General features: G+C 40.3%; 1 protein-coding gene across 5 annotated transcripts in view; it reads right to left on the reverse strand.

The window, feature by feature from the left end:
• Window positions 1-6854, reverse strand: part of EML6 (EMAP like 6) — a 233785-nt gene extending 226931 nt beyond the window's left edge. For 4 of the 5 annotated variants that reach the window (XM_081069321.1, XM_081069324.1, XM_081069323.1 and 1 more), the window contains exon 1: window positions 6503-6832. In XM_081069321.1, the coding sequence (XP_080925447.1) occupies window positions 6503-6699 (197 nt within the window). In that variant the 5' untranslated portion in view covers window positions 6700-6832. Of the gene's footprint in view, window positions 1-6502 lie in introns of all 5 variants that reach the window. The other variant, XM_081069322.1, reaches the window with a different exon arrangement.
• Between the last annotated feature and the right edge of the window lie 13307 nt (window positions 6855-20161).

Raw genomic sequence — 20161 nt, forward strand, 5'->3', positions numbered from 1 at the left:
TGGTTAGAAATGCACAATGTCAGGACTCACAGCTGCCTTACTGACTCCTATTCACAGTGACATTATGAGAAGAACTGTTTGCTCTTAAGCACTTTAGTTACATTTAAGACCAATCCACACATGACAAACTCCAGCTAAGCCTACAAGAGGAGCCTGACTTCTGAAGATGTGTAGTCCTCTAGGTAAGGGATGGCTTTCTGAGTGACTCCAGTCTAGTGAGGAAGTCAGTTCCGGAAGCAGAGCCAGCAAGTCAGCCTTCCCAGCTGCTTCCTTTTTCTTTTCTGGTGGCAAAAATGTCACCTACATTGCAGAGGCATTCAGATCCACCTCCTTGTCAGTACGGGAGGCCCTAGGACAGCCCTGCTTCGCAATGCTTCCATGGAACAGTTTTTCACTTACCACAATATAATCTATGCTCAAATTGATTGTTGGCGGTAGAGCTAGTATCATTTTTTGTAAGAGAGTATACTCCACTTCAATGTTTTTCAAGCTTTGATACAACCCATTATAGGAACCATATTTTTAAAATAAAAACATGGTCATATATTCTGAATTTAAAATAGACGTCCATGATATGACCAGAACAGTACCCATAACAATAACTATATGGAATATTTATGGCTGTCCTGGGAAATCTAGGACATATGGTGCCCAAACCCATAAGGCATTAATGACCTGGATAAGAATTATGGTGACCTTTCTCTTGGTATCTATACAGAATTCTGGGCACACCAAGCTCTTTCCCAGCCTGGTACATTTGCATGTACCTCTCCTCTGTCATTGCATCTTTTTTTTTTTAATTTATTGGAGTGACATTTGTTAGTAAAATTACATAGATTTCAGGTGTACAATTCTGTATTACATCATCTATAAATTCCATTGTGTGTTCACCACCCAAAATCAGTTCTCCTTCTATCACCATATATTGTCATTGCATCTTTAGTTATCTTCCCCTTCTCATCCTTTAGGTCTCAGCTTAAATGCCATTTCCCTAGAGAGCTGCTCTGGAAACCTTATCTAAGGTAGCTCCCACACTCTCACACCATCCAGTTCCTCTTTATGATCATTACCTTCTCAGTATTTATCATAATCTATACTCACCTTTTGTTCTTGTTCATTCATTGTTGGCCTCCCCCACCAGAATGAAGGCAGAACTTAGTCATGTTCCTGATGTACCCCCTGCACCTGATACATTCTAGATGTGAAATGAGTTTTTGACGAATAAGCAAATGAGAAAGAATATATATACAGAGGGTGCCAAAATAATCTATACACATTTTAAGAAAGGAAAACTGTATTAAAATTGTAATACTCAATATATACCGATAACAAAAGATGAATACAAGTCATGTTTGACTTCTGCAATTACAAGATGTGCTCAAAGTGGTTACCATCAGCATCCAGACACTTACGATTACGGTGAACTACTGCTTGAGCAACATTGACCAAAGTGTCCACTTGTATACACGTTTTTGGCACCCCCAGTATATATAACATCTGATACAAAGCAGGCACTCAATATGGGTTTGACTCCTTATAGTTACCCCCATGTTTCCCAATTTCAAACTCATCAAGGGACTAAAGAAGATGAAAGCACACCTCCAGGCCTTCACGTGAAACTGTTTGCCCAATACTCCTGGTCCGAAGATAGCTGTGAGATCCTCTCTTAAAATGTTCAATTTCATTTGCAGCACCAGATTATTTTAGCCATGTCACAACGAGACTTAAAAGTTTTATTTTAAATATGTCTAGTAGATCATTGTTTCAGGCCATTGTTTCAAAGCCAATGGTGATTCTCAAGTAAACTTGAACACAGTTCCATTTCTAGACTGAGTTCTAGCAATCTACTTCAAATGCTCTTGATTAAAGCATGGAGTTGATAAACAGAGTTCCAAGGAGCAAGTAGCTTACTAAGTTCTGGTTAGAAACAAGCACAGTGGTAGGGCTACAGTGACTGAGAAAAATGAAAGAGTCTGTAAAGCAGTGAAGCAATGACTTTGGGATTTGGAACCTGACCCACTTGGGTTCCAATTCCCATTCTATAGTCTGTTAAATAGAGACCATGGGCAGGATCTTTAACCTCCCTGTGCCTTGGTTTCCTCACCAGTAAATGGGGGCTAATAATAGTACCATGTCTTGGGGTTGTTGAGAGGATGGATGAGATAAATCTGTGTACACATTTAGCACTGAGTCTGCACGCAGGAAGTGTTGGCTCCAGTTATTAAATTCATTCTCAGTCTCAAGAATCTTATATACACTTACAAATGAAAATATTCAGAATGAAAGAATGGCACTAAGTGATACCTATTAAGTGAACAGCATTGGTCATGAAAGATGCAAAACTTTAGGAGCATGAGGCACTGCTTCATCTAAGGACAGTAAAAGGTCTCACGGGAGAGGTGAGACTGAAGCAGAAGGGGCCATGCAGGATATGGATACAAACAGGCCCCCTGTAGTGGGCACTTACTATTTGGCAAACACCGTGGGGCACCTTGTATGTAGTCTCCACAAGCTCAAGACTTTAAAACACCCATTTTATAGATGATTCGCTGTTGCACTGATGATAGCCGAGACTCACAGAGTTTTAGCAAGTTGTCTGAGTCACCCAACTGGTGGCAGATCTAGGTTCAAATTCAGGTCTCTCTAACACCAAAGCCCTTGCTCCCACCACTATACCATTGGGGAGGAGGAGGACCCGGGGGAGAAGAGTGAAATACATCATTCTAGTATAAGGTAGGAAAGAACAGAGTGATCTTATTATATGGCAAGTGGAAAGCAAACATTTATGATTTAAAAAAAAAAAAAGAAAAAGAAAAAGAAGGGTAGAAAGGTTGGTTAGGGCCAGAAAGAATGGAAAGCTAAGGTGTTTGAAATTCAGCCTGTGGGCAACAAGGAATCATTGTTTTGTTTTTGATATATGTGTGTGTGTTTAATTAAATACTACTACTACCATTAAGAACATTTACTGAGCTTCAAGACGGGCCAGGCTCCATGCTAAACATTTGCACACATTATTTCTAATAGTTACAATTCTGCAACTTAGGAATCCTTACCCCCATTTCACAAATAAACAAGGCACTGAGAGGTCAAGCCACTCACTGAAGGTGCCTTCAATGAAAGGCAGAGTGGGGTCCATACTAAGTGTGTGTGAGGTCAAAGTCAGTGCCTTTTCCCCTGAAACAGTATTGCAGAAAAACCTCCCTGTAACAGAGCTGAAAAATGAGAGAAAAGAAAATGGAGCCAGGGAACTAGTCAGAAGCAATATAGGGATCCGGAATAATAAGATGAATGCCACAACTAAGTCACAGTGAAAATGGAAGGGAGGTGACAGACAGCAAATGTGTTCATGACCTTTTCTTTTATTTATTCCTTTTCTCTGTCATGTTCTGCTACTTGAAGTAGAAACCAAGTTAGCAATTATACCAATCTCTGTGTCCTTGCCTTCCAACCCTGATTTGAGTCCTGTTGTTCACCCAATAGCAAACACTACGTTAGGTATTTACTTGTCATGTTGCAATGTTATCAGGGCTAACAAAGGGCATCATCCTCAAATCTATTATCTGTGTTGAAGAGTAATCATTCAAGAAAATAAGCCTCCACATCCAATCAACCACATTATGCTTCACATATCAACATTTTTTTTAAAAAAATCTGACTTAAGCACATAGTCTGTCAAATCAAGAGGACACATATGCTGAGCTCTAATGAGCTCTGCCTAATCCTACATTATTATTAAGTTTCATCCTGATCTCAGAGACCACATGATTTTCTAAAATGGAGTGCGATATCAATATTTGTTGGGCTGCTTTCTAGTTAATACTCTAGGGAAAGTGGCACAATAAGTAAAGCAGTAGGAAATGTATGCATCATGAACATATCTTTCAAACTAATGCAAAAGCTAACTGGACAATTACTTACGTTATCTCATTTGATGGAGTCAGGGTTAAAAGTTTTATATGCATGTAATGATTCCCCAAGAAAGCAAAACATTTTTGCACTAAAACCTTGCTACAGACCTTCTCTTTTAATGACAAATTTAACATTTTAAGTGAAAAATCAGTAGTCTAAAACTGCAATACACAGAAATGACTGGAAATTCATAAAGAGAAAAGAGTACAATTTTCCTATACACAGTTAATACATAAATATCCCCAACACTTCACAATATTAATTTCAAACATTTAATGTTTCTGGGATTAAAATTATGAAAGAAATGACACATAAGAGTCCCGCATACTAAGGATAAAAACAATTACGGTTTGTGCACGGCCTTCACCAGGAAAAATATTTACAAAATAAGACAAAAGCAAAATAACAGTATAAACATTCTAATTTTACAGCTCTAATTACATAATGATCTGTGGTTTGTATTTTTTTAATCTATTGGACTTAATTTATTCCTATGTGCAAAGACATACATGGATATTAAAGAACTCTGCTCACCTATACATACTTAGACCCAACCAAAAATTTAGCAATGAAGTTCTTTCTCTGAAGGCAGGCTTACTATTATGTCACCTTTCAGTGTAAATATGTAACAACCACAATAAACAGACCAGAAGCTAAATTGTCTTTGTTTCGCTTTTCAAGTGAGGTCTCCTGCAAACCCAGTTATACAAATAACTTCATCTTTTCCTCAAATCTGAGTGTTTCTTTAAGCCAGATATCATCACATTCCCCACTAGCCCAGCTGCCGCCGGTCATAACAGCAGTTTACTGCAACTCCACCCTCTTCTCACCTTCAGTTTCAATAGTGCATGTCATTTTTTTTCCTATTAGAGCAAAAATTAAGATTAGGAGTTCAAATCCTCAAAGTCAGTAAGTGAACTGTCACAGAAACATTATTTACCCCCAGGGAATTTTCTGTTTAATCGCCACTCTCTCCCTTCTCCTAAAGGACTACATCTTATTTTGATGGTGTAATGGAAAGCCCTGCATTAAGAAAGAGCAAAAACATAATGGGTTTAAATTTTTAAATATCTAACCTTTTCACAACTCACTATTAATCACTTGCTCCTGTGACTTTAATAATCAGCCAGGAAATGAGAGAAGCAAAATCTGCAGGACAGAACTAGGTATGGATGTTCCGTCCACAACCATTCCCGGATCAGGGAGAGAAGAACTATTTTGTCACATGCGACATGAAGGAAGTTGTACATGTCAGTTCCACCAAATCTTGAGAACAGTAGAGTTCCTAGTACTCAAAATCTTCATCTTCAAAAAGTCAAGATTTTAAAAAAACTGTATCTCACTGTATCTGTAACTATTAAATTTTTCAAATTTAGGTCTCACGAAGAAAAAAAGCTCCGGTATAAGCACAATCTCGAAGAGAGAAAGGGGCCACGAGTCTTTTAAATCATTCTCCCCAGGGAGAAATTAAGACCACTAACATTATACCATTTAACCATTTATTTTATTATGAAAGGCAAACTTAGAGCCCAAGTGGCAATATTCTGAAAATGTGATAGAAGTTGTCCTACACCAATGAACACACAAGTGGGGAAGGTACAAATATGGTCTCTGTAAGTTGTAGTCCATCCTCAGCAAATTATTTTTCCCTGTGTTCTGAAGCTCCCATATCATGGACAACTTCCTCACCTGCGGAAGGCTCAAAGGGACTCCCTGTGAACAGGATCTGGACCACACCTTGCTGGTCACACAAGAAGCTAACAAGGGCTGGGGGAAAAAAATGTGTCTGGTCTAAAGATAAGAGGACAAGGCTAAGAATCAAAATATGCCCCTCTACAATTTAATAGGGAGGATTCCTACAATGACTTCATCCAGTGGTGTTCTAGTCAGTCCTGGCCATCCGCTACCAGATGTTGGTCATTCTGCGGGTTGGCTGGTTGGATTTTGTGATCCAGCAGCTGCCAGCCTTTTGTAACCTCAGCAATGTTGTGGAAGCATCCATTTCGTGTATAAATAAGCTTTTTGGCGTCAAAACACTGCCAAGTGAGATATTAGAGAACAAACTCCCCACCCACTGCAGAAGACATTTCCCAGTTCAAAGCAACTGGGATGAAGATTCCAAATTACCTGTGGCAAAAATTTGTTTTAATTTGTTTTTTTTTAATCCTCTTGCTTGCTGAGGGACCTACTGTGAAGCCTCCCAAAGATGATACCCACATTTCAGGTTACTGGTCCTACATTCACCTAGTTAGGGAAGGAAGAAGTGTTTGATAGTCACCCAGGATCCTTCCACTTGTAGCAGGAATACACACCAAGGAAGCGTGAGGACATTCAACTCCTTAGAGATTCAAAAGCTTTCCGGAGGAACACCGAGACTCGCTCCCTGCCCACCTGCACCCCAGCCCTGTTCCTGCCCTAGCTTCAGAATCAGCAGCCCTTCTGTACTCCATGCGGTTCCAGAGAGAAGCCTTTAGTCGGTGGGGCTCCCACGTCTGACCCCAGGAAAGCTTGGTGGGTCATCCTTCTCCCCCCACGCTCTGCCTTCCAACCTCCGCACTCAGCCCCTCCCCGCCGCCCCAGGCCCCTTCCTTACCTGATAACGTCGTCGTTGTGTCCCAAGAAGAATTTTTGGCTGTGCTCGCGGGTGTTGTAAACCACCCCGACCCCAGCCACGAAGTAGACCACCTCCTTGCCAGCCGTGTAGTACAGGTTGTTGCGGCACTGGTGACCCCGGTACCCGTACACCCACTCCAGCCGCAGCTGGCAGCTGGGAGCGGTCCGATCCGCCATGATAAGCCTCCCCCAGGCGCCCCCGGCCCCCGCGCGCCGCCCCTGGGCGCCGGGTCTGTCCTCGCGGAGGCTCGGGCTGCGGAGGACCTGCGAGGGCTCAGTGTGCAGCACGGGGCGCCGATTTCCGCGGCGACGCGCAGACCCAGCCCAGGGCGCCGGGCGCCACCATCATCCGCCGCCGCCGGTGCGCGGCCGCCTGACCCCGCCGGGAGCCCCGCCGCCGGCCAGGCGTCTTCGGGGGTGCCAGCCCCCGCGCGCACGCCTCACTGCCCCTGCGGGCTCCGGCCCCCGCGAGAGGGTCTTGGGGGGGTCACCGCGCCTTTTAAGTCGGGGATCTGCATATCCGAACACGGATCACCCAGTTTGCTCACTGAAGTTGGCAGGGTGCGGGGGGCTTCGCAGCGGGCGGCGACATTTATTCTGTGACAGCCTTGATTTGACAGGGAACACGGCTGAGCTTTGCCATCACCATCCGTGGATCCGAAACGGACACTCTATATCCAGGACGCCAGAGTAAGGAAGAAAGAAACAGATTTTTGGCATAAGTCACCCAGTCCAAGAAAATGATCCCCAAACTAGACCAAGTTTTTTTTTTTTTCTTTTTTCTTTTTTTTTTCCAGTTGTCAACCACTCCCCTTTTCTCCCTCCAGACCCACCTCCGTAAGGATATGAAATAGGTCCTACATGCTGCTGACTGGTGGTTGCTGATGTGATTTGAAAGAACAGTGGCTGTTTCCCCACGAAGCCAGGGTGAACATGCTATGGTCATTTTTTTAGACGCTCCGATTAGTTGTCGTGTATGTGTTTAACATTCGTATCTTCCATGAACCCAGTCTTGGCTGAGAAAACCATAGAGAACTTGGCAGTTCTCACTAATCACCAACTCCAATGGCAAGCGTCATAAAAGATTTTTCTGAATCGGAGGAAATGAGACACTAGGGCAGTTGGAGGCGGGCAAGCATTACCTACAGACGCTCATGGTCAAGAAGAAATTAAATAATTAACAGGTGGCAGGAATCGTGTACCTCTCCCCAGGCAGGTCTGCGCTAGCTACTGGGTCCTGCGGGCTCACGGGTCCCGCCGCTAGGCTGCCTTGGGGCAGGGATGTCCGCAGAACCAACCACTGAGGACCGCGAGCCCCTCCACCCCACACACACGCACACACACACACACGCAGCCCGACTGCTGCGGGTCCCAGGGATGCCGGCCCCCAGGGACACCCTGGCCAGCGCTAACTGCCGCGGTGGCGGTGTCCTGGACACCCGATCCAGCCTCGCCCGTGGATCATCCCCACTCTCTCTGTCTCTAACCTCTCTGCTCGGAGTGGGAGCCGCCAGCACGTCCCGGATCTCTCAGGGGTGAACAAAATCCTCTGCCTGCTTTCCCTCCCCGCCTCCCGCACCCAGGGATTGGCTTCGTCACTGGGGTGCGCGGAGACAGGTTCTCCCTCCAGCCGGGGCTCAAGGGGCGGGGCCACAACGCAGCTTTCGGGAACTGCGGGCGGTCACTAGGCGAGATCACTCAGTGCGCTTAGAAACGGCTACGCCCCAGGGCTCTGGGGATGCTCCCTCCCTTTCCCGGCCCAGGTTGCCCCTTCCCCTGAAGCATCCTGGGAAGTGTAGTCCTCTCAACGCCAGCTCAGGCGGGGAGCAGACAGAGCCAGTCCACAAGTCCCAGGATTCCGCACACCCAGCGGGGGCCGCCAAGTGACAGCTACCAGCATCCGCGGTGCCTGCAGTTCTCCAGCTGAACAGAAGAAGGCGCACACGGGTGACTTCTTGCCCGCGCCCTTCGTTCCCTAGTGACAGAGGCCGCAGGCCGGCCTGAGTGTGTATCTATGGAGATGAGCGATGGATTTGCCCACCTAGAGAATTTTTTTCTGCCCTAGTCTGTGAGAGTTACTGTAGCTGACTCAAGTCCAAATCTGTTTCATATTCCAGTTTTCCTTTTTTATTCAGATGGATTTTAATCTGTTAAAGTGCACGTGAGCCAAGTTTAAGAAAAATGCTGTGGATTTTATCTCACTTTGCCCTATCTAAAAACCAGTGCCTTCCCTTATATAAGCCTCATCGTAAGTTAAAGGACTTGGGTATTTAACTAGATTTTGGAAATAGGATTTTGGAAATAGGAAGGTGTTCGAGCCATGAACAATGATCGTTGGCCCTAACATGCAAAAGTCAGTGGCGTTTCTCCTACCAAAAGTTAGTGAATTCCACTGTGTTCTGAAGTACGCTGTTTTCAAATTGTGGCCATAGATGACCTGTGGAAAGAAATTTCTAAAGCCCGGTGATGAAAAGGCTGCCAAAAGGATGACAGAAGGGACATTAGGAGCATGTCTTGTCCTTTTCCTTTTCTGTTTCCCTTTCCTTTGCTTTCTTTCAGTGCAATCATTTACTCAGTTCTTTAATTACCGCAAGCTTTAACACAGCCTTCTGAATGGTAGGAAAGCCTCAGGAAGATTAGAAATGCCAGAGTATGGATGAGCAATTGCTGTCAGCAGCAATGAAGAAAATATTAACTGGTTTCATCATTCTTTTTAAGGAAACGGGAGTCTACATATATGTGAGGTGTTACTGTGCTAGACAATAAGGGCACTACCAAAAATAAATTAAAAAATAAATAACATGGCCTGAAAAAGATTTGAGACCTAAGCAAAAATAAAGATGACCAATAATGCCATACCATAAAACAGTGCTAATGAGTTATATAGAGATGATAAATTCTATATAAGAATTCAGCAGGGAAGAGCTTTACCAGCTATAATGTCAGGAAATACTTCATGGAGGAAATAAGAAATGTAGCTATAACAAGCAATGACAAATTGAAAGAGCATTCTACATAAGTCTATGGAATAAAAGAGTAGGTACAGAAAAACATAGATTTAGAGACACTGGATAGAATTGGTGCAAGAGAGAATTCATTTAGATCAGAAGGGACATAAGCCTGAAAGTTTAGACTATGGATGAAGATGAACATAGAGGTTTGTACTATATCCTTAAAATAACGGAGAGCCATTTAAATATGTTTTTTTTTTAAGAGGAATAACAAAAACAGTAGTAGTCAAAGCATGAGGTATTAGAAGCTTGCGGTAGTGCTTGAGGTACTACATTAGAGGTAGTGGCAGTGGTCCAGAAAGGGACATCTTCCTGAGGAAATGCAAAAGTATGTTGAAAGGAGTCTCATAAACAAATAGAAATATGAAACAAATAGAAATAGAAAGATGTAACATAACATGTTCATTTCCTCAGTTACCTTTAATATAACCACACCAGACTGTACTGTTAGTTAAATGAGTTGGAGGAATAAGTTCTGGGTCTGCCACTTACAGTGTTACCTTAGGCAAATCACTGTATCTTCTGATCTTTAGTCTACTCATATAATAAAGTACATGTATAACAATCCTCACCAGGATAGATAGGAAAATAAAACAAAATAATATACATGTTCAAAGAATTAATTTGTAGGGCATTACATAAATGTTAATTATTATTACCAAATGGCAGTATATATTAACTTCTATTTGAAGAAAGTGTTAAATAAAGCTTGACAATACCCTTTGAAGATTAAGAAATCTAGACAAGCAAGAGTAAAACTCACAACAACATGTCAATATGGTAAATAACACTTACTGTGTTCCAGGAACTGTAAATGGTGTTTTCCATGTATTAAACAACAGATTCTTTATCCAATAATAATCCTATGAAGTAGATACTATTGTTTCCTCTTGTTTCCTCATCCTATAGATGAGGATACCAAAGTAAAGAAAGTTTAAGTAACTTCCCAAGGATACACAATAGTAGTGACAAAGCCTGCACTTGAACTTAGGTAATCTAGCTGCAGAGTCTGTTCTTAACCACTAAGAACTATGAAATAAATTGGTTAGATGATAAGTTCGCTTGTGAGTGATAAACCCAAAATAGCAGTGACTTAAACTTGATAAAAATTTTATTGTTTATAAAAACCTAAAGGTAGTGCAGGCCTAGTATGATGGTTCTGCTTAAAGAAACCCTTGAATACTCAAGCTACTGCCAGGATGCCAACTGGCATCCTGCTGTCCCTAGATGTCATGGTCCAAGATGTCCCTAGATGTCATGGTCCAAGATGTCCCTAGATGTCATGGTCCAAGATGTCCCTAGATGTCATGGTCCAAGCTGGAATGCCAACCATCATTTGCACATTCCAAGTACATTTCATAGAAGAAGAGCCACAAGGTACATATTGGCTGCCTTTAAAAAGAAGGTTTTGAAAAGCTACCCCCTAGTCTTTTCTATTTATATTCTATTAGTTTGAACTTAGTTACTGGCCATCACTAGCTGCAAAGAAACCTAGGAAGTAGTCTTTATTCTGGGCAAGCATGTTAAAATAGGAGATTCTTATACTACGGGAAAAGGAGAAAGAGCACCTAATATTCCTTATCTCTTTTAATCCTTTCAACGGCCCCATTGTAGATATCTCCATTTTAATGTGAGGACACTGAAACCCAGAGAAAATAAGTAATGTAATCAAGATTACACAATAAATGGCAAAATCAGAACTTGAACTCAGATCTGTCCAACTACAGAGCTCGTACTATTAACCACTACCCCATACACCTTCCAAACCAAGACATAAATCTATCATTAAACAATTAATGAGAAAATACAGCAAAGCAATGCATAATTATATAATTTTTCTCTCCTCAAGTTTCTTAGACAATGAGGCTGGAGAAATGGTCTCAAGAAACAGTAGTTTAAGGACATAAGGTAAGTTGAACACATGAAAATTCTCACTAAAATACTTCGATTTATAAACGTGACGTGAGAGGGTAAATGTATAGTTTTGGGGTGAGAGAGGGGGTGGTTTTAGAGAAGAAGACCCTCTGTATTACCTTGGGTCTTCATCAGAAATAGAAAATTTCACCAGGACCTGCCATCGTCAGAGCACTGTGCAGAGTCAAGGGAATGAGCCAAAATACATCAGAGTGAAATACTCTTTTGGCTGCATGAAATGGGCTCTGGGAATATATATGTCATAGGATCTCAAGAAAGAGAAAAGTTCTGTTCCCTGACAGAGGCTATCCTCAGTCCCTTTCCCCTACTCTTCCCTTTTCCACTATTAGGCTATATAAAAGTAGATAAAAGCAATGCCCAGCCACCAAATTACAGCTCTGAGAAGATCAACTCATTCCCAGGTAAGGTGGGAAGAATTCATGCATAATGTATCAGAATAAATGATTTGAAAAGAGTTATTCCATCAAACATAAAGAACAAGAAAATTAAGGGCATAGTAAAAGCAAACCAAAGTTCTGAAAGAAAGGTACATTATATGCAAAAGATAGACAAAGAACCCCATCTGGAAGAAAATTTATGTCAAAGAAGCAGATTTTCTACCAAAGAAGAACTTAGTTACAGTATGAATTCAAAATATCAAGAACTTAAAGCTAAAAATAAAAGGCAAGCTAAAGAAATAATCAAATTAAAAAAAAGAAATAATCAAATATAAACAGATTCAGAGCTAATTAATACATTTGAAACAATAGAAAACATACTGGAAAATCAAATTATCAGTATGGAGGAAATACTGGAAATTATCACAAGAAATTAGAGGAAAAAGACAAGAAGATTAAAATCATTAGAGATATGCCTGAGAGAGCAAAGCTAACCCAACACACAGATCACTAGTATTCCTAAATTAGAGAAGCCAACAAAGGGAGCAGAAAAAAATATTCAGAAATAAAATAGAGGAATATATTAAAGAACTCAATCTGCAGGTTAAAAGGGTACACTGTATACCAGTCTCCATATAGTCTCCATAGAGGTATATCCTAGCAAAATCAACTTCATGAATAAATATTTCAAATCATTTGCCAACTTTAGAGAGGACTATTACACCATCTCTGTCAACTGGTAATGAAAGGGAAACATTTAAGCATTTACTCTGTCTTCTTGGAGGAACTAAAGTTTATCCTCAGTTGATAAAGGGAAGCTATTTACCTAAGAATGCTAGCCAACAAATGGAGGTGGGTGTGGAAATCAGGCTGGCGTCAGCCTTCTGCACTGCAATCTCCAATGCCAGAAAAAAATGGAACAGTATCTACAAGTTCTGATAGAGAAGAAAAGTGTAACATCAGAATTACACCCAGCTAAATTGTTTAAGTGCAAAGGCAACAAGCACACATTCTCAAACATTAAAGGGCATTTTTTAGCACTTGTGACAGTTACAATGGTGTTGAGTGACAAATCACTAGACCCCAATAAGCCATTAAAGAAGGTAGAAATTTCTCTCTCATGAGTCTGGAGGTATAGCAACTTAAAGAAATTGTCAGATACCCAGAATCCTCCTATCTTGCTATTATCCTACATTCAGCACCTTATGGTATAAGATGACAGATCAAACTTCAGTGTTTACATTTACATTCCAGCTAGTGGGAAGGAGAACATAGATGGGTAAATCCCCTTCCTTTAAGGATATTATCTGTAAGTTTCATAAAACACTTCTGCTTATATCCCATTGGCCAGGACTTGGAGTGCATCTAGTTGCAAGGGAGGCTAGAACTATACACTATTTTCTTGGGGCAGTTTGTACATTTAAAATCAGAAATATTTTACTAAGAAAGAAAGGGAAAAGTAATGTTGGCATTCACCAAAACTTTCTGCTACCATACTCGAGTCCTTTCTGAAAAACTACCTGACAATGACATTCAGCCACCCAAGAAATGAACAAAAGAATCAGAAATGGAGAAGTCATGGTAAAAAACAGATGGGAGTGAGCATTAAATCAATTAAATAGGAAACAGTTCTCTCTATTCATTCTTCAGTTTCACTTAAGTATTTTTCCCTTTTTTTATTAACACAAGTAAAATTAGTTGAAACCTTTTTATTTTTAAAAAGTTAGTACAATATGATCCCACTCTCATGACATTATCTGTCTGTGCATCTAAATGTATCTGCATAGAAATGTTGTAATACAGTTCAACAAAATCTAACCTGGTTACTTCTAGAAAAGTGAAATTTAGAACCATTTGTTGCTTTCTCATTTGTGTCTTTCTGATGGTTCAAAAATGTTTGAAATGGGCATTTTATTAAAACAATAAGTCATTGCTCTTAAAAGATACCTGTTGGTGATAAATTGTATTTTTATTGAAATGATATTTGGTGTCATTAGGACATACCTTTGGTTGATCCATCCACATCCTGTTAACAGGCAAGATCAAGAGCCGTTGAACAGTGAGGCATATGAGCGCAGCTGTTTAAACCACTACTTTCTTTATACACGCTAACCAAGTTATTTAGAGATAGACCTTGTGGCCTTGTTCTCATTAGCATCACACCTTAGATACCACTTAACTACTAAAAATTGACAATATTTCACAAATTATCAACAAATGGGATTAGAGCCCACATTTTTTACCAAGTAAAAGACTTACAAATAGTATATGAAAAGATGCTCAACATTATTAGCCACCATGAAAATGCAAATCAAAACCACCATGAGATATCAGTTCACACAGGATGGAATGGCTATAATCAGAACGACAATTACAAGCACTAGAGAGAATGTGGTGAAATTGGAACCCTCATACATTGCTGGTGAGGATGTAAAGTGCATCCTGCTTTGGAAAACAATCTGACAGTTCCCTCAAAAAGTTCAGCTTAGAGTTCCCATGTGACTCAGAAATTCCACTTCTAGATGTATACTCAAGAGAAATAACATACATCCACACAAAAACTTGTATGTAAATGTTTATTGCATTACTCATAATAGCCAAAAAGTGAAAATAATTCAAATATCCATCAATTGATGAATAAATATGTATATCCATATAATGGAATATGAAATGAAGTACTGATACAAGCTGTAACAGAACCCTGAAAATATTATTCCAAATGAAAGAAGCCAGTCACAAAAGACCACGTATTATATAATTCCATTTCCACATAGAATATTCAGAAGAGGGAAACTATATAGACAGAAAGTAGACTAGTGGATTTCTAGAGTGGAGGATGAGTAGATGGGGGAAATGAATTACTACTATTGGATATGAGATTTTTGGGGGAGGGAGTGATAAAAATGCTCTAAAATTAGACTATGATTGCACAACTCTAAATATGCTAAAAACCATTGAATTGTATGCTTTAAAATGGGTGAATCTGAGGTATGTAAATTGTATCTCAATAAAGCTATTAAAAATAAAAACAAAGTTTGACTTATTTTACTTAGCTGTTGCGTGTTGATCTCCTGTATTTTGTAAATACCAATGATTTCTCTCCATTTGATTCTTTACATGCCAGTAATTTTAGAGCAGAAATTATTTCTTATTCATAGAGGAAAAGATTGATTTTCAAATTAAATTTCATGGTTTTAATCTACCATCCAGAAATCATCCTAAATTTAATGTTTTTATAGGAATGTTACATGTTTTGGGTAAACTATACCAGTCAAATTAGAAAATATAGAGTGCTAGGGCTAAAGGAAATGGGCAATTATCAGTCATTTGTGGAGAAAAGAACTTAAAGTTTTTCCCCCCCCATTTCTTTTGAAACATTTTTAACAAAAGATAAAGAGGTCCTGTCTATTGAGCTGTAGTAGACAGTACAGTCTAAGAGAAGATCAAATCAATGAAAAGTTTCCATGATTTTTTTATTGAAGATAGAGTTCCTCTATATTCTCTATTCAATAAAGATAACATAAAAGAACCAGGTCAGATAAGTAAGAAAGGATCTCTTTAACTCATGTTTGAAAAGGACTCATTTTAAAAGGCATTCCTAAACACCCACAGAGAGTCTGTCTTTCAAATGTAACTAGCTATGACTCTTTCTAAAGTCTAGTTTACCTGATGACCAGCTTGCAATGTACAGATATCTTCAGTGTCAGCACTTCAACCGATATTTCTTAATGTAAATATTGGCTCTGGTGATAGTTCTTTTTTTTCTGATCCTGGTAATAACTCTGTCGCAGTGTTCCTTTCTAATCAAGCCTCTATTAGAACACTTGAATGAGGTCTCGAATATCAAAAAGAGAACATGAAAAATTAGTGATATAGCTAATAATAGTGATACAGTTATGCTGTACTTTCAGCATGTTTTAAATATTTTATGTCGATTATAATACGGTAACATTTAGTTGTTAGATCTGGATGACTGCAGTCCAACATCATTACATATTCTTTCTAAGTGGACTCTATAGGAAAATCAATGTGTCCTCTCTAAAATGTGTGCAGTGTTTCCTAATAAGAGCAATGAGAGGTTCCCATAGAAGATGTTAATTTGTGTTTCAGAACTCTAGATGTGCAACAATCTCACTGGTAGGTAGTTTCCTAGAATAATAATAACAATAATTATTATTACTAATTGCTACTATGAATTATTAGTAATATTGATAGAGTAGGGAGGAAGGTGGACGTGAGCAGGAGAAGGAGGATCTAAGAGGCCCCCACAGGTAACCCAGTGGAGTCATCAAAATCCTGTTACAGACCCACTGAAGCCAGTAGCCAGAACAAAGTCTTGGGCTAGTACAAACACACTCATAGTTTTGTGAAGTAGACAAGCAGAATGAGGAGAAAACCAGGAAATGGGAGGAGGAGGTTAAGGGATCTGTAGGATAAAAGGCCAGGATCCCAGAGACGCTGGGCTGCTACCCACCCTCGGGTCAGCTTGCTCCATGCTCGGAGTGTACTTCCTTCACAAATAAACTTTGCTGGCTGATGCTTGCTTCACTCTAGTCTTTTGACTGAGTTCGTTCTCTCAAGAAGACAAAAACGGAGGAAAATCGTCATGCCCAGCAACAGTATTGTGTTACCTTCAGGTATAATTTCTAGAATATTGTTCAAACTTAGGAAATTGTAATCATCTCCACCTAAAAATTACAGGATTCTAGAGCTGGAAAGTATCCTAGAGATACCTTAATTTTAGTACTAAAGGAGGCTCAGGAGATGGCCAAGAATAAAGTCTGTAGCAACAACTTATTGAGTGCTTGTATAGTCAAACAGAAAATTCCTGAGTTCTGTTCTGAGGTGGGGTTAATAATGCTGCACAGAAAGCATCATGGAATGTGGGGAAATTCTTTCAGTTCAGAACACAAGTTCTGAAGCCAGACTGCCCAAATTGTAATCCTACTCTGCCATCTAGTAGTCTTTTGGCCTTGGGCAGGTTACTAAATCTCTCTAAGCTTCAGCTTTCTCATCTGTCAAATGGTACCTATCTCATAGGACTGCTGCAAGCATTGAATGAGTTAAATACATATAAAGAAACCCAAGGCCCCACTTGGACTTTCCTTTTTCTTATAGAGCAAAGATTTTGCAGGGTCAAGGAGACATGCCCACCCAGAACTCATCCCCGCACCTCCCTTTCTAGGCCATACTCCAGGTACTTGAGACCCTGGAATTACCTGCACAAGTGACCCTGAGCCTACTTACAGGGTTGTCTTTCTAGACTGCTCTGCTGGGGTGTACTCTCCCAGGTCATATGATGATCTGAAGGGACAGCTACTTGTGGAGTGGGAGAGCATGTTCCTGGAGCTTGGATGCATAGGCTGAGTGCCCATAAACTTGTGTGCGAGGCCCTTCGCAGTATGGAGAGAGTAAGAGGTGGAATGAGAAGGGAGACCGACTGGAGGCAGGGGCCACTTCACTTCACACTGTGACATTCCGGCATGGAACTCATGAAAATCTAAAAACTCTGCATTTGAATCTGTCCTCCCAGATTTTTATGAAGGCATATTTGACAAGGTAAGAGGAAAGGACATATTTAGTAGATAACTTCCTCAATATCTAACTTTTAAATATATGGACATATGGAATAGCTTCCTTTAGTATTCTTGTCCGGTCCCCATGAGTGTGAGGGAGTAAGCCTTGCACGTAGTAAGCATTCAATACATTTTAACCACTACCATTGTTGTTATTACTGTAAGAACATGACTCTTCTCGTAAAAGGCAGCAAAATAAAACCTTTCCTTTCCCTCACTGACCAGAGAGAACACAGCCTGCCAAGAGAGAACACTGAGGAACAAGCGCTCAGGTTAGAGACTTCTGAAGGCACAAGTGACAGACCACTTTTCAGGTTAATGAGTATAACAGGGAGGTAAGCAAAGACCAATTGACAGAGATTCCATACTAAACATGAACTCAGCATCAACATTTTTAAATATGAAGAATAAGAATGCTCCAGGAAAGTCTGCAACAAAGAAGCCACACACCCAGCACAGAGTTGCAGAGGGTAAGAACCCTTAGGACAAAAGGGTGACCAGCAAATCAGGGAGAAGAGGAAGCCACACCTGAGTGGACCAGAGCATGGATTATTCGCATGGCCTTGGGGGCTGGTGTTAGCACCAGTTCTTTCTAAGCACCAGCTGGAAGTGTAGGGCAGAACCCCACTATTGTCTTTCAGTATTCTACTTTGATTCCACCACAGAACGTGGGTCCAGACGTTGTGAACAGATCTCTTGGTTGTTTTATAAAGTCCGGAATTTTAAAACCTGCTCTGAAGAAGGAAGAATTTGATTCATTCCTTACACATGACACGTGGATAAATTTCAAACAGGTCAAAAATATAAATGTAAAAATAAAATCATTGAGTACTGAAAGAGAAACATGAATTAATTCACCTACAACCTGGAAAAAATCATTTATAACTATGATGCAAACAAAACTAAGAAGTAATATGGGCAAAAATCAATATATTCAATTACAAAAAAAATCACAAATCTTTTTCATGGCAGAGAATAGCTTGAGAAAGTGAAAAGAAAACAATTAACTGGGGAAAATGCTTGTGATCAATATCACAAAGGATAAATATCCCTAATATACAGCTTCTTTTGATAAAAATAAGACCACTAACTTTACGGAAAAATATGGACAGTTCACATAAAAAGAATTAAAATTGGCCCTTAATCATATGAAACAAGAAATGCTGAAAATAAGAGAAATGCAAATTAAAATTACACTGATTTTAAAACATGGAAGACCAACAGTACATTCCCAAGGACATACCAGGGGACAAAAAGAATAAAATTAATATGTCGCTGCTGGTACCCACAAATACCTACTCTCGAGGTTTTTTATTCCATTGAGGAAAGGTGAACAATCTGAATAAGGGAAGACAGAATTATCAAGCCAAGGGCACAGGCAATGAAAACGAGACCTGGGTTCTAGCCCTAATCACTCTCTGCGTGGATTTGAACAAAGCACTCAGTCCCTTCAGGGCTTGGTTTCTTTACTCAACTGTACAATGAAAGGATTAGACTGAACAATCTGTAGGATCTTGCCCACCTCTAAAATGTTATGGTTAATTAACAGCATCAGTGTCTTTCTGGTAATATGTATTTCAGGTAAGTAGTACATGCAACCACACAGCTCATGGGGATGCTACTTGAAAGAGTGGTGAAAATAAGGTAGAGTCAGTGCCATTCATGACAACCGAGTGCTCTTTAAAACAACTGGGTTGACCTTGTGAGTATCCTTAAAACAATGTTGTCAACCACATCTCAGTAAAACCGGGGGGAAGACTTAAAACAATGGAATTGTACACTTTTCTTTTTTAGATATCGACATTTCAATTTCTTTTGAACATAAGTCATGTTTTGCAAGCTAGGAAACAGACTCGAAGTAAGGCAGTCTAGTTCTGTAGGGATGCAGGCCACGTCTCATGATCTTCAGCAGAATGACATAATACACGGTGCCAACAACAGGTTTATAAACTCTAAATAACAACCGCGTATCTACATTTTTCCTTAGGAAACAGCCCAAAGTCCGGTCCTTAAAGGCATGATGTACAGAACATCTTGACCTAAATTACATGCTGGCCAACCTATTGGTAATCCAGGTCAGAGCTGGCCAAGGAACAGAGAAAGTGTTTACATTTTGAAAACTTGCTCTGAGGTTTAAAAAATTCCTGCTTGCTGTTAATAAGAAAGCAAGTGAAAAAAATTACAGATGCAACCACACTGATATTTGATTTTGCCAAGCTCTTCCACTAGCACATGAAGTAGGAGATGAGTATAAGGGATAAGACACTTAGATATTTTCAAAACAAACTGCTTAGTAATAAGAAATGTGACGTACTGCATTCTTCCGTGTGTCACAAGAATAAACTCACAATGAAGGCCATTTCAAAGACACTCAACTCTAAAAAGGGTGATGGTAGCAACATTTCCCACTTCCCACTTTTCCATACAGTTAACACTGCCATTCTTCCACGAGACAGGTTCATGGAGAAACCTGTCAGGAGCTTTGGCCAGAGCCAGGAGCTGAAAAACAGAGCGTGTCCTAATTAGCTAATTGTAAGCTCAGTTAACATCTTTGGATGGATCCATAGATCCTGACCATTGTTTCATTAAACATCTGCAAACTGCTGCATTCCTCAACCCTTCACTATAGTTTCTGCGCAGCTTGTAAAGTTGGGCTCAATCCCTCCCTCCTGACTCTTCTCAGGGCTGAGGTGGGTGCTCGTCCTCAAAGACTGGAATGTCACCATAGGAGGACCCCTGG

The sequence above is a fragment of the Rhinolophus hipposideros genome, assembly GCF_964194185.1.
Source record: "Rhinolophus hipposideros genome assembly, chromosome: 12".
In the NCBI taxonomy this organism is placed as follows: domain Eukaryota; kingdom Metazoa; phylum Chordata; class Mammalia; order Chiroptera; family Rhinolophidae; genus Rhinolophus; species Rhinolophus hipposideros.